At 46.9% G+C, this 13,134-nt stretch overlaps 1 protein-coding gene across 1 annotated transcript in view; it reads left to right on the top strand.

Annotated features, from left to right (window-relative positions):
* Positions 1-13,134, top strand: part of ELP3 (elongator acetyltransferase complex subunit 3) — a 110,685-nt gene that overhangs the window by 40,526 nt on the left and 57,025 nt on the right. Inside the window, exon 9 of the mRNA XM_083494516.1 lies at positions 6,265-6,391. Coding sequence (XP_083350642.1) covers positions 6,265-6,391 — 127 coding nt within the window. The remainder of the gene's footprint in view (positions 1-6,264; positions 6,392-13,134) is intronic.

Here is a 13,134-nt window from a genome sequence, read left to right as displayed (position 1 = left end):
CAACCAGTGGGCATAGCTGTCAACTTTTTCCTTTTTTTAAGGGAAATTCCCTTATTCCGAATAGGATTCCTCGCAAGCAAAGGAAAAAGTTGACAGCTATTCCAGTGGGATGTTTAGCCTCACACTCTTCTTGTCCTGATGGGACAACCCCCTTCAAAAGGAGAATAACTTTTCTTTATGTAAATTTAAGTGAGTTTATGGATTTTGTTTTGTTTATTTATTGCATTTATATGCCCCCTTTTCCTCCAAAGAGCTCAATATGGTTCCCTTCCTCCCCATTTTACTCCCACAACATCCTGTGAGGTATGTTGGCCTGAGGGACAGCAACCTTAATCCTAGGTTGCTTTGTGGGGATTCAAACCCTGGTCTCTCTCCTGGGTCCTAGCCCAACACTCCCAACTATTAAACCTCACTGGATTTAGTTTGGATATTTCCACTGAAGAGCGTATTTTTATTTATGAAGCTGCCGTGCCTTTTCTGCCTACGCAAGATTGCCGAATAACAACTTTGTCATAATTCAGGCATATAAAATGCAGCACCTTTGAAAAACCAGTTAAGCGTGGAAATACTGAGAAATGGCAAGGCATAAAATGGAAACGGGAAGAATATACAGAGCTGAAGAGAACGTCTTAAGGGAGAACTTGGGGAAGGTGGGCCGGGACAGCTTTGATAAGCCCCCCAAGTTGTTGACAGCAGGTAGAGGTCTCTGCTGACCCATGTTGTTGTTGTTTAGTCATGTCCGACTCTTCGTGACCCCCTGGACCAGAGCACGCCAGGCACTCCTGTCTTCCACTGCCTCCCGCAGTTTGGTCAAACTCATGCTGGTAGCTTCGAGAACAATGTCCCACCATCTTGTCCTCTGTCGTCCCCTTCTCCTTGTGCCCTCCATCTTTCCCAACATCAGGGTCTTTTCCAGGGAGTCTTCTCTTCTCATGAGGCGGCCAAAGTCTTGGAGCCTCAGCTTCAGGATCTGTCCTTCCAGTGAGCACTCAGGGCTGATTTCCTTAAGAATGGAGAGGTTTGATCTTCTTGCAGTCCATGGGACTCTCAAGAGTCTCCTCCAGCACCATAATTCAAAAGCATCCATTCTTTAGCGGTCAGCCTTCTTTATGGTCCAGCTCTTGCTCTCCCCGATAATAAAAACCTCAAGGTTAGATTACTGCATCACGTTATATGTGGGGCTGCCTCTGAAGACAGCTAGGAAACCTCAGCTGGTACAGAATTCAGCGACCAGGTTGCTCACAGGAGCAAGACAGTTCAAGCATACAACACAATGTTGCCACAACTGCACCAGCTGCCATTTAATTTCCAGGCCCAATTCAAAGTGCTTTTTTTTAACCTATAAAGCCTTAAACGGCTCAGTACCGCAGAAGACTGCTTCTCCCCATTTGAACTGACCTGGATCCTGTGATCGTTATTCTTTGTGACTGCCTCTGCAAGACGTCTGGAGGGCGGCAACATAAGGTCCAGCTCCAAGGGCCTTCTGGTGGTTCCCTCACTGCGAGAAGCAAAGCTACAGGGAACCAGGCAGAGGGCCTTCTCGGTGGTGGCTCCCGCCCTGTGGAACGCCATCCCATCAGATGTCAAAGAGATAAACAACTACCTGATATTTAGAAGACACCTGAAGGCAGCCCTGTTCAGGGAAGTTTTTAATGTGTGACATTTTAATGTATTTTTAATCTTTGTTGGAAGCCGCCCAGAGTGGCTGGGGAAACACAGCCAGATGGGTGGGCGGGGTATTATTATTATTATTATTATTATTATTATTATTATTATTATTATTATCATCATTATCATTATCATTATCATTATCATCATCATCATCATCATCATCTCCACTTCCCCATCTCGTACCCAGGCCTTAATAATAATAATAATAATAATAATAATAATAATAATATCTTTATTGTCATTGCCCCCTTCGGGGACAACGAAATTACTTGACTGCTCCATAAAAACACTAATTAAACAATACAGTATAATACAGCAAGGGAGATTAGATGACTTTCAAAGTCCGGGCTTCCCATTCAGGGCCGAGATCGCTCTGGAGAAGACGCTGTTCTTAAGACGGCTCGTTCTTGTCTTCATCATCCTGTATCTCCGTCCCGACGGCAGGAGCTCGAAGAGACAGTGACCAGGATGCGATGGATCTTTTACTATGTCCAGTGCCTTCCTATGGCACCTTGTGGCATAAATCTGCTTTAAGGTGGAGAGTGGGCAGCCAACAATGCTCTCTGCTGCCTTAACAACCCTGCACAACCCCATCCTGTCCTGGGCAGTACAGCTTCCGTACCACACACATAAGCCATAAGTGAGCACGCTCTCAATGGCACAGTGATAGAAGGCAAGCAGCAGTTTCTGTGGAAGATGGTTATCTATCTGCCTCTTTCATATGACTGCAGTCACTGACTGCCACCCCTTGTGGTTCGCCCCACTGACCATCACTGGGCAGCCCCCTGCCTGCAGCGTGCCTGGCTTCTCTCCCCATCCCCAAACACACCCTCAGGATGAAGAATCTTCTTGGCCTGCCTCTTTGGGCTAATTCGCACATGTCACCTATACCAAATCACCAGCGAATGAGTGTTAAAAATTAGTCTTAGAGAGAAGAAGCCTCGGCTAGGAAGGGTAAGGAGCAAGCGAGCTCACATCCTTTTTCTTTCCCTGCTATTCTGGCACCCGTCATTGCTGCTAAGATTTTTCTTCATTGCTGCCCACACCGTATCCAGCTTTGTCTCCCACCACCACCCCAGAAACTCGCTCTCAGGACAGGTGGGGTCAGTGGCGGCCAATTCACACCGTCCCGCCTGCGCCAAATTGCTGCTAAGTCTGTCCAAAGAAACAGAAGCCTTGTGCAGGGTCTGCAGCTGCGAAGGGCAAGGGAGCAAGATGTTTGCGTCTCACTTCTGTGCCTTTGATGGCCAGGCTTCTGGCACCTCTGCCGTTGCGAAAAAGGCGTTTCTTGAAAAGCCTCTGTTCCTGCCTTTGTTTACTTAACAAGCTGTGCACTTACCCATTTTGTGAGTGCTTCCATTTGAACGCCTTCCCCTTTATTAAACGCCCCTGAGGCTGCAGGCGCCAAGGAGTGAGCAGAGAACTTTGCTCAGGAAGGCACAGCCATTTCCAAGCACTGCATTGTCCCATGAATTGCTTGTGTATTGTAATAATACAGTAGGGAAGGGTAATAGCTCAGTAGTGGAACATCTAGCGTAAGGCAGTTTCCTATTTTTATTTTTTAAAACACTCTTGCATCACAATCATTGCCCTCTGGAAGGTTCAGAATATGGGGAGCAAACAACTCCAGGTGGAAAGATGTTGTTGTTGGCCTCCGTCTGGCTCAAGAGACAATGGAGAGTGCCTCCCGGGGTGAATTCAAACCGCTGGAGAATCGCATCACCTGCTGTGGCTGCAGAGACCTGTATCTCATGACTGCTGCCTCCCACATTGTTTTTGCTGCATTAGCAGCACTGAAGTGACCTCCCCAGGGTGCAAACTGGGCAGTGCGCATGGCTCCCCAGACAGGAAGCCCCCCCCCCCCGCTTGGCCTCACTGATGTGATCTAAAGGAAAGCAGAGCAATACATTTGACACTTATTATAGCTATCTATCGAATCGTGGCAACATGTACTGGTTTTTATTTATGTTTATTTAAAAGTAATTCTGAACCTCTCTTAAGTGGTGTACAGAAATATAGGATTTAGACCCTAAAAATATGTCCTTTAAAGTGAGTTCCAAAAGTTTCCCCTGGCACACACAAAAAAGAACACACATTTGGTTAAAAATGTTAAAAATGGTTTACTTACAAATTCTCCAAATGTCAGATTCATGTGCTTTTCCATGCAGCATTCAGAAAAATTGCACAGGAAGTAAAACTTGGTTTAGTTCCAAAGTGGTGAAAGTTTCTAAATTACAGTCATACCTCAGGTTAAAGTAGCTTCAGGTTGAGCGTTTTCAGGTTGCGTTCCGCAGCGACCCGGAAGTAACGGAACAGGTTACTTCTGGGTTTCGCTGCTCGCGTATGCGCAGGCGAGCAAAATGACGTCATGCGCAGAAGCAGTGAATTGCGACGCGCAGACGCGGGTTGCGTTCTGCTCAGGATGCAAACGGGGCTCCGGAACGGATCCCATTTGCATCCAGAGGTACCACTGTATTTGTATGGGAACTCACTCCTTCATGTGTTAATTAGGCTTAAGCACATTGGTTCTATGAGGCTAGCTATCCCACAGAATTTGGGGTAGGTGACAGCCTTTCTATTCATTCTGCAAAGCCCGCCACGGCATTTTATCCGCGGGGCAATGACGATGCTTCGGTCGTTCAAGGAAATGAAAGCCTTTAAGGTTTGAGGTTCAGTATCTGTTTGTTTGCTTTCAAATGGTGCAAAATACAAGTCCCAGCTGTTCAGTTTTGGTTCGAGCGTTCTGCTTCTGTTCATGGCTTTATATAGATATGAATGGGGGGAAAGAATGAGAAGCCAGGTCGCTGCTCCCACGATGCCAACAAATCTTTAAAAATACACAGAGGAGAAAACTGTTGGAGGCAGGAGCGGAACCTGTGGCTTCATTTATGTGGTGCCTCGGGCTTAAGGCTTGGTTACAGTACATCAGAACATTAAGAAGAGTCTTTCTTGGATCAGCCCCAAAAAGAAAAGCGGTGCTTCCCAGTTGTTGGAAACCACAGGAGGGAAGAGTTGCTCTTTTGCTCGAATCCTGCTTACTGGTTTCCCACAGGCATCTGAATGGCCACTGTGTGGCTTTTTCTTTTTAGAGCTTTGGTGGGCACGCCAGTGCTGCCCGCCAGTAATTTTTTTGTTGCCGCAGCCGCCCATACGTTGGTCTGGTTGCTGTCAGTCCAAAGCAGGCTGACTGGGAAGCCAGTGATGGTGAAGCTGAAGTGGGGGGTGGAATACAAAGGCTACCTCGTCTCCATCGATGGCTGCATGAACATGCAGCTTGCAAATGCAGAATTGACGGTGCATTATCTGGACAACTTGGTGAAGTTCTGCAAAGGAGCAATGTTGTTGTTGTTTAATCGTTTAGGCGTTTCCGCCTCTTTGTGGCCCCATTGATCAGAGCACGCCAGGCACTCCTGTCTTCCACTGCGTCCCACAGTTGTGTCAAACTCATGCTGGTAGCTTCGAGAACACTGTCCCACCATCTCGTCCTCTGCCGTCCCCTTCTCCTTGTGCCCTCCATCTTTCCCAACATCAGGGTCTTTTCCAGGGAGTCTTCTCTTCTCATGAGGTGGCCAAAGTCTTGGAGCCTCAGCTTCGGGATCTATCCTTCCAGTGAGCACTCAGGGCTGGTTTCCTTCAGAATGGAGAGGTTTGATCTTCTTGCAGTCCATGGGACTCTCAAGAGTCTCCTCCAGCACCAGAATTCAAAAGCATCAATTCTTCAGCGATCAGCCTTCTTTATGGTCCAGCTCTCACTTCCATACATCACTACTGGGAAAACCAGAGCTTTAACTATACGGACCTTTGTTGGCAAGGTGACGTCTCTGCTTTTTAAGATGCTGTCTAGGTTTATCATTGCTTTTCTCCCAAGAAGCAGGCGTCTTTTAATTTTGTGACTGCTGTCACCATCTGCAGTGATCATGGAGCCCAAGAAAGTAAAATCTCTCACTGCCTCCATTTCTTCCCCTTCTATTTGCCAGGAGGTGATGGGCCCAGTGGCCGTGATCTTAGTTTTTTTGATCTTGAGCTTCAGACCATATTTTGCGCTCTCCTTTTCCACCCTCATTAAAAGGTTCTTTAATTCCTCCTCACTTTCTGCAATCAAGGTTGTGTCATCTGCATATCTGAAGTTGATATTTCTTCCAGCAATCTTAATTCCGCCTTGGGATTCATCCAGCCCAGGCTTTCGCATGATGAATTCTGCATATAAGTTAAATAAGCAATAATGTCCTTTATATTAGGGGTGTGGAAGAAGAAGATTGAGAAATGAGAGAAAAACTATTTTGGGGGGCAAGTTGTTGTTTTTTAACTGTGCTAAGAAATTGAGTTGTCCAGTTTTCTTTTTTAAAGTTTTTGTCAAGTAACTTTTTTTTTTTGGCCCAAAAAATAAACCTTGTCATTGAAGAAAAATTACCACTATGGAAGAAAAAAAATGAAATAAAAATGGATGGCCACTGTGAGAAGAGGATGGTGGACTAGACGGGGCATTGGCCTGATCCAGCGGGCTCTTTTTATGTTCTTATGAGATGCTTGCTTCTGTGTGTGCATCCACATTTCTAACCCTCATTTCCTCCTCTCTTCCTCCCCTCCCCCCAGGGGCCATACGGTGAAGGCTGTGTGCGAATCATTCCACCTAGCCAAAGACGCCGGGTTCAAAGTGGTGGCACACATGATGCCAGACCTGCCCAACATGGGACTCGAGAGAGACATCGACCAGTTTGTGGTAAGAGCGGCTCAAGGGCACAGGTTGCTTCGGTTTGAACTCTCTTTTTTTTTAAGATATTTATTGAAAGTTTTTAAGATATAGCAAAAAATGAAAAATAAACATTCAAAATAAAAAACACACATTAATTTTCAATAACATAACTTCCGTACACTTATTTCCTCAGACCTCCGCACACCTCCCCTCCTTGTATTCCAATTCAGTTTGTTAGTTCAGCAAATCCTTACCATTAAACTTTTACCCATTTGTGAATCTTTTTTTTTTCATGTCTCCTAAAGCATTACAGCTGGAAACCACTTAGTTTCTATCCAACACCCTTCTAACATTCATTAATTTTACAATATTTCTTTAAATAGTCTTTAAATTTCTTCCAGTCTTCTTTCACTGACTCTTCTCCCTGGTCTCGGACGGTTTGAACTCATTTTGGCTGCTGTTGCGTTGGTCTCTTACTGTGGTCCTTTCTTGGGGTTGGGGGAAGACACAGTTCGGAGTCAAGGTTGAAGGGCTGAAAAGGTAACCAAGGTCCCTTCCCCATCAACCCCCTGATTCCCTTTTCTATCAGGAACCTGGCTAACTTGTAATAATAATAAAAAAATTTATTTATACCCCGCCCTCCCAGGCCAGAGCCGGGTTCAGGGCAGCTAACACCAGTAAAATTACAGTAAACACATAATAAGGGAGGGGGCGGAAACACCAATTTAAAATACAGGTTAAAATGTGATTTAAAATGCAGCCTCATTTTAAAAGTAGCCCATAGATCAGAACCATAAGGGGAGGGAAACAGAAGGGTCAGACTGAGTCCAAACCAAAGGCCAGGCGGAACAGCCTGACCCCCTCCTTTGGCAATCCTCACAGAACTCTAGCCCGATGGTTGCCATTAATTTGATTTGAACTGATTTTATAATGAAATGATTTTAGAATGTTGCGGTATTTTACTGTTGTTAGCCGCTCTGAGCCCGGCTTCGGCTGGGGAGGGCGGGATATAAATAAAATTTTATTATTATTATTATTATTATGCTTCCCATATGGCAGAGGGAAGGGCAGTCCAGAATGCCAGGTGCAATGCTCCGTAGGGTGCACGACTGCAAGTAATATTTCCCCAGGTAATCTAAGCTGGGAAGGTGGAACATCTGTGGCTGCCCAGCTGCTGTTGAACTCTCAGCTCCTATCATCCACAGCCTTCATGAGCAGTGCCCAGGGATGATAGGAGTTACAGTCAAACATCACCTGTTGCAAATTCCGTTCTCCATCCCTGATCTGAGTGATGCTATATATGCTACGACAGGGACTGGTGGTCTTTCAGTTAACGGTCCTCGCTGAGAATCGGCGGAGAGGTCCCATCGCTTCCGAGATCTTCATTGTTAAATAGATTAGACGGATTATAAATCTTCCAATAATAGCACCGGCTGCCTGAATGCTTCCTGTCTTGTGTGAAGCTTCATTTAGTTCATCATCTATCTCTGCGATAATGAGAATCTGAAGATGGAGCGCCTTGGTAATCTCTCTCCCTGGAATTGCCAAGCAGATCAATAGCCATGTCCGGGGGGTTTTGGTTCTTTATGCACCGCTTGAAGGATGCGAGATTGAGAATGCAGCAACGTCAACAGTTGCCCTGAGCAGAGGGGAAATGCTGCTTTCCTGACAGTATTAGAAGTTGTGTGTGTTTTTTTCTAGAAGTTGGAGTTTTCCACTGTGCTGGAGGCGGCCTATTCCTCCAGCCTGATGTACTTGGACCCCTTAGGCGTTAAGATAAACCGTTCCACAGTTGAAGGCAGCAACGCTTTGGAATGCCAGTTCCGACTCCCCATGCCCCAGAATTAATTTTTTTAATTTAATCAAAGTATATATATGCCGTTAAAGCTATGGTTTGCCCAGTAGTGATGTATGGAAGCGAGAGCTGGACCATCAAGATGGCTGATCGCCGAAGAATGGATGCTTTTGAATTCTGGTGCTGGAGGAGACTCTTGAGAGTCCCATGGACTGCAAGAAGATCAAACCTCTCCATTCTGAAGGAAATCAGCCCTGAGTGCTCACTGGAAGGACAGATCCTGAAGCTGAGGCTCCAATACTTTGGCCACCTCATGAGAAGAGAAGACTCCCTGGAAAAGACCCTGATGTTGGGAAAGATGGAGGACACAAGGAGAAGGGGGCGACAGAGGAGGAGATGGTGGGACAGTGTTTTCGAAGCTACCAGCATGAGTTTGACCAAACTGCGGGAGGCAGGGGAAGACAGGAGTGCCGGGCGTGCTCTGGTCCAGGGGGTCACGAAGAGACGGACACAACTAAACAACAACAACAATATATATGCCACCAACTCACATAAAATACCCAGGCAGTGTAATAATAATACAGCCAATTCTATTATTAGAAGATTTATAATTCGTCTAATCTATCTAACAATGAAGATCCCATAAAAACAAAGCAGAACGGTCGTTAAAATGATGGAGGAAGAAGAGTAAACAGCTGCATAGGCCTGTCTGCATGAAAAAGGCTTTGGGAGGCGCCTGACACTGGAATGCAGCAAAAAGAGGGGGATTCCCAAGCGCATCTTTTCCTGCGTTTGTCTCTCCTCTCAGTTCTGTTCCGAACAACAAGTGTGATTCATGGATCATCCTCGCCCCCACCCCCTCCCTCCCTCCCTCCGTCTACCCCCTGGGTCGCCTCATTTTTCATCTGTGACGACAACTCACAAGTGCGCCTTTTTATTGCCTGATGCGGTCTTGAGGTGCAGGCTCTGTTAAAAACCTCATTAATCCTGCCGAGCACTTGATTTATGCCAGCTATTAATCTGATCGTTTTATAAACTCCCCTGCTGGCCCGTCAAAGCGAATTGCCTCGGCCAGCCATTGCCAACCCGAGGCCCCCTCCAGTTGCCTTGGACTGCCGCTCCCTAACCATTGGCCGTGCTGGCTGCGACTGAGTGGGAGTCCAGCAGCACCTGAAAGACGCCATGTTAGCAAAGGCCAACTTAAACCTTTAGGCCAGTGTGGTGTAGTGGTTAAGAGCGGTGGACTCGTAATCTGGGGAGCCGGGTTCGCGTCTCCGCTCCTCCACATGCAGCTGCTGGGTGACCTTGGGCCAGTCACACTTCTGTGAAGTCTCTCAGCCCCACTCACCTCACAGAGTGTTTGTTGTGGGGCAGGAAAGGAAAGGAGAATGTTAGCCGCTTTGAGACTCCTTAAAGGGAGTGAAAGGCGGGATATCAAGTCCAAACTCTTCTTCTTCTTCTAAGTAAGGGGGTGGACCACCAGAACTGATGGATGTACAACAAAGATGAATGTTGGAGGATTGAAGACAGATAAAAGAAAATCCTTCACACAGTACACGGTTAAATTATTATTATTATTATTATTATTATTATTATTATTATTATTACCCCACCCATCTGGCTGGTATTCCCCAGCTACTTTGGGTGGCTTCCAACCAAATATTAAAAACACAATACAGCATTAAATATTAAAAGCTTCCCTAAACAGGGCTGCCTTCAGGTGTCTCCTAAAAGTCAGATACAGTGGTACCTCGGGTTACAGACGCTTCAGATTACAGACTCCGCTAACCCAGAAATAGTAGCTCAGCTTAAGAACTTTGCTTCAGGATGAGAACAAAAATCGCGTGGCGGCGGCAGTGGGAGGCCCCAGTAGCTAAAGTGGTACCTTAGGTTAAGAACAGTTTCAGGTTAAGAATGGACCTCCAGAACGAATTAAGTTCTTAACCCGAGGTACCACTGTAATTGTTTGTTTCCTTGACATCTTTCGTTTCTTGCAGCGAGGGAACTGCCAGAAGGTCCTCGGAACTGGACCTCAGTGTCTGGGCTGAACAATAGGTATAATAATAATAATAATAATAATAATAATAATAATAATAATAATAATTTATTTTTTATACCCCACCCTGAACTCACTTCCCCAAGAGGCAGGGATGGTCACCAACTTGGATGGTTTAAAAGAGGATTAGAGAAATTCATGGAGGAGGAGAGGTCTAGCGATGACTACTAGTCGCAAAGGCTGTGCTTTGCCTCCACAATTGGAGGTGCCAGTTGTTGGAAACCTTAGGAGGGGAGCGATGCTCCTGTGCTCGACTCCTGCTTGCATCTGAGAAGAGGATGTTGGACTATATGGGCCATGGCCCTGATCCGTCAGGCACTCCTCATGTTCTCAGGCCAGGACTGCAGTTTCGGGCTGTATCTCCATCCCCATCATAAATCTGTGCAGGGGAGCTGCTGGGCAGGCTGCAGAGAAGGAACAGGGCATAGGAGATCACGGGAGACAAGCGTCAGGGAAAGGAGAGCTTCAGGAAATGGGTGGCTGGAGAAAAGAGGAGTTCTGAAGCAGAGGCGGTGTGGAGAGGGCTGTTTCTCTTTGTAATGGGTTAGGAGGGTTGTTCCCAGTGGTTTTCCCAGTAGTGCTGTACAGAAGTGAGAGCTGGACCATAAAGAAGGCTGATCGCCGAAGAATGGATACTTTTGAATTCTGGTGCTGGAGGAGACTCTTGAGAGTCCCATGGACTGCAAGAAGATCCAACCTCTCCATTCTGAAGGAAATCAGGCCTGAGTGCTCACTGGAAGGACAGATCCTGAAGCTGAAGCTCCAAGACTTTGGCCACCTCATGAGAAGAGAAGACTCCCTGGAAAAGACCCTGATGTTGGGGAAGATGGAGGGCACAAGGAGAAGGGGATGACAGAGGACGAGATGGTGGGACAGTGTTCTCGAAGCTACCAGCATGAGTTTGACCAAACTGCGGGAGGCAGTGGAAGACAGGAGTGCCTGGCCTGCTCTGGTTCAGGGGGTCACGAAGAGTCGGACACGACTAAACGACTAAACAACAACAACAACAAGGAGGGTTGTGGGACTAGAAGGGCATCTGGCCAGTAGAGCAGGATGTGCCTGAACGTCTCGTACTGGCGCAAACTGGCCAATGAACCCCTCAGGCCTCTGGTGCTTCTGCTGCAACAGGGGTGGGGAACCTCAAGCCAGGGGCCAGATGTAGTCCTCGCTGGCCCCCAGGATCCTCCACAGGCCGCACCCCCTCACTGGTGCTGCTTGGCACCACGTTCTTGCCCTGGCTGTGGGGTGTGTTTGCTGAGGTTTGCCTAGGATGGAGGAGAGAGGGAGTGTGCGTAGAAACTAGCCTCCTGCACAAAGATACGATTTTCATCTCTTGCCCTGCCTGCTTCTGCCTCTGGCCCTGCCCAATACTGACGTGTAGCCCCCAGAAAGCTGCACAAAAGGGAATCAGGACCTCGGGCTGAGAAATGTCGCCCACCCCTGTGCTGTAGATCTGTAGATGTGGATTTTAAAACTTGAAATAAAAGGGAAGGAAGGAAGGTGCCTTCTCTCCATCCTTGCATGAACAAGACAACTTGATCCAGAGTCATTTTTTAAACCGACGCTGCGAAATCTCCCGTCCCTCGAAAACCGGCCATTCTTGGCAGGCAGCAGCGACTGTGTGCCAAATCCGTCCTGTGACTTCCCCGCAGGCACATTATCAAGATCAGGCCAGAAGGTGTTGAGGTGATCAGGCCTCTGAAAATGCTTTCTAGAGCTCTGTTCAACGCTCCCTAAGTGCCTGAAATAATCGCTTTCAATTGCAGACAAATTGCAGTCAGCTGAACTATGGACAACTTAATGGCTGATCTCTCTCTCTCTCTCTCTCTCTCTCTCTCTCACACACACACACACACACACACACACACACACACACACCTTCTCCTTTTGATAAATAAGCATCTTGCAGCAGCCACTAAATATTTTTAGACTGTTTTCCTAGATCTTGGTGTTCGTGTGTTGCTCACACTGTACAGCCCCAAGCACAATGTGTGTGCATGAGCTATGGACTGTGTGATGCAGGCTTATTTCCACCCCCAAACACCAAAACTGGCCATTCTATGAATAATTGACAAACTTCAGCTTCTTTCTTTCTTTCTTTCTTTCTTTCTTTCTTTCTTTCTTTCTTTCTTTGCAACTCAGAATCACCAAAACTCCCCAACCCTCACCCTGCCGGCAAGGACTGCTTATGAATCATGAATCCATAGTTCACAGGGCAACTTAGAGGTCTGAGCGATGAACCTTTGCAGCCCTCGCCTCCATTCTGCCTATGGATTAATTGTTTCTGTTGCATCCCTGACATTTCAAACATGTTAAATAACTGCAAGAGGAAAAGTCAGCGGTGTTCGTTTAATGGTGGCCCTCTCACCTCTGAACCCAACTGCAAATGGCCAAATTCCAATATAATGTTGATCCAAAGCCTGAAGCCTCGTGCTCTCACAGGCCATCACTCACCCAGAGCATCCTCATGCATGAGCAGTTCTTGCGACTCTGGAGAGAGGCAACGGTGCTTGCAAATCATATTGCCCTGACCTGGCCACAAGAGCTGATATTCCTTTTCTAGCTGCATCCTAGACTTTGTTGTTCTTTAGTCGTTTAGTCATGTCCGACTCTTTGTGACCCCCTGGACCAGAGCACGCCAGGCACTCCTGTCTTCCACTGCCTCCCACAGTTTGGTCAAACTCATGTTTGTAGCTTCGAGAACACTGTCCCACCATCTCGTCCTCTGTCGTCCCCTTCTCCTTGTGCCCTCCATCTTTCCCAAAATCAGGGTCTTTTCCAGGGAGTCTTCTCTTCTCATGAGGTGGCCAAAGTCTTGGAGCCTCAGCTTCAGGATCTGTCCTTCCAGTGAGCACTCAAGGCTGATTTCCTTCAGAATGGATCGGTTTGATCTTCTTGCAGTCAAGTGTCTCCTCCAGC

Source organism: Podarcis liolepis (assembly GCF_965112155.1).
Source record: "Podarcis liolepis genome assembly, chromosome: 3".
In the NCBI taxonomy this organism is placed as follows: Eukaryota; Metazoa; Chordata; class Lepidosauria; order Squamata; family Lacertidae; genus Podarcis; species Podarcis liolepis.
This window is presented reverse-complemented; position numbering and strand designations above follow the sequence as displayed.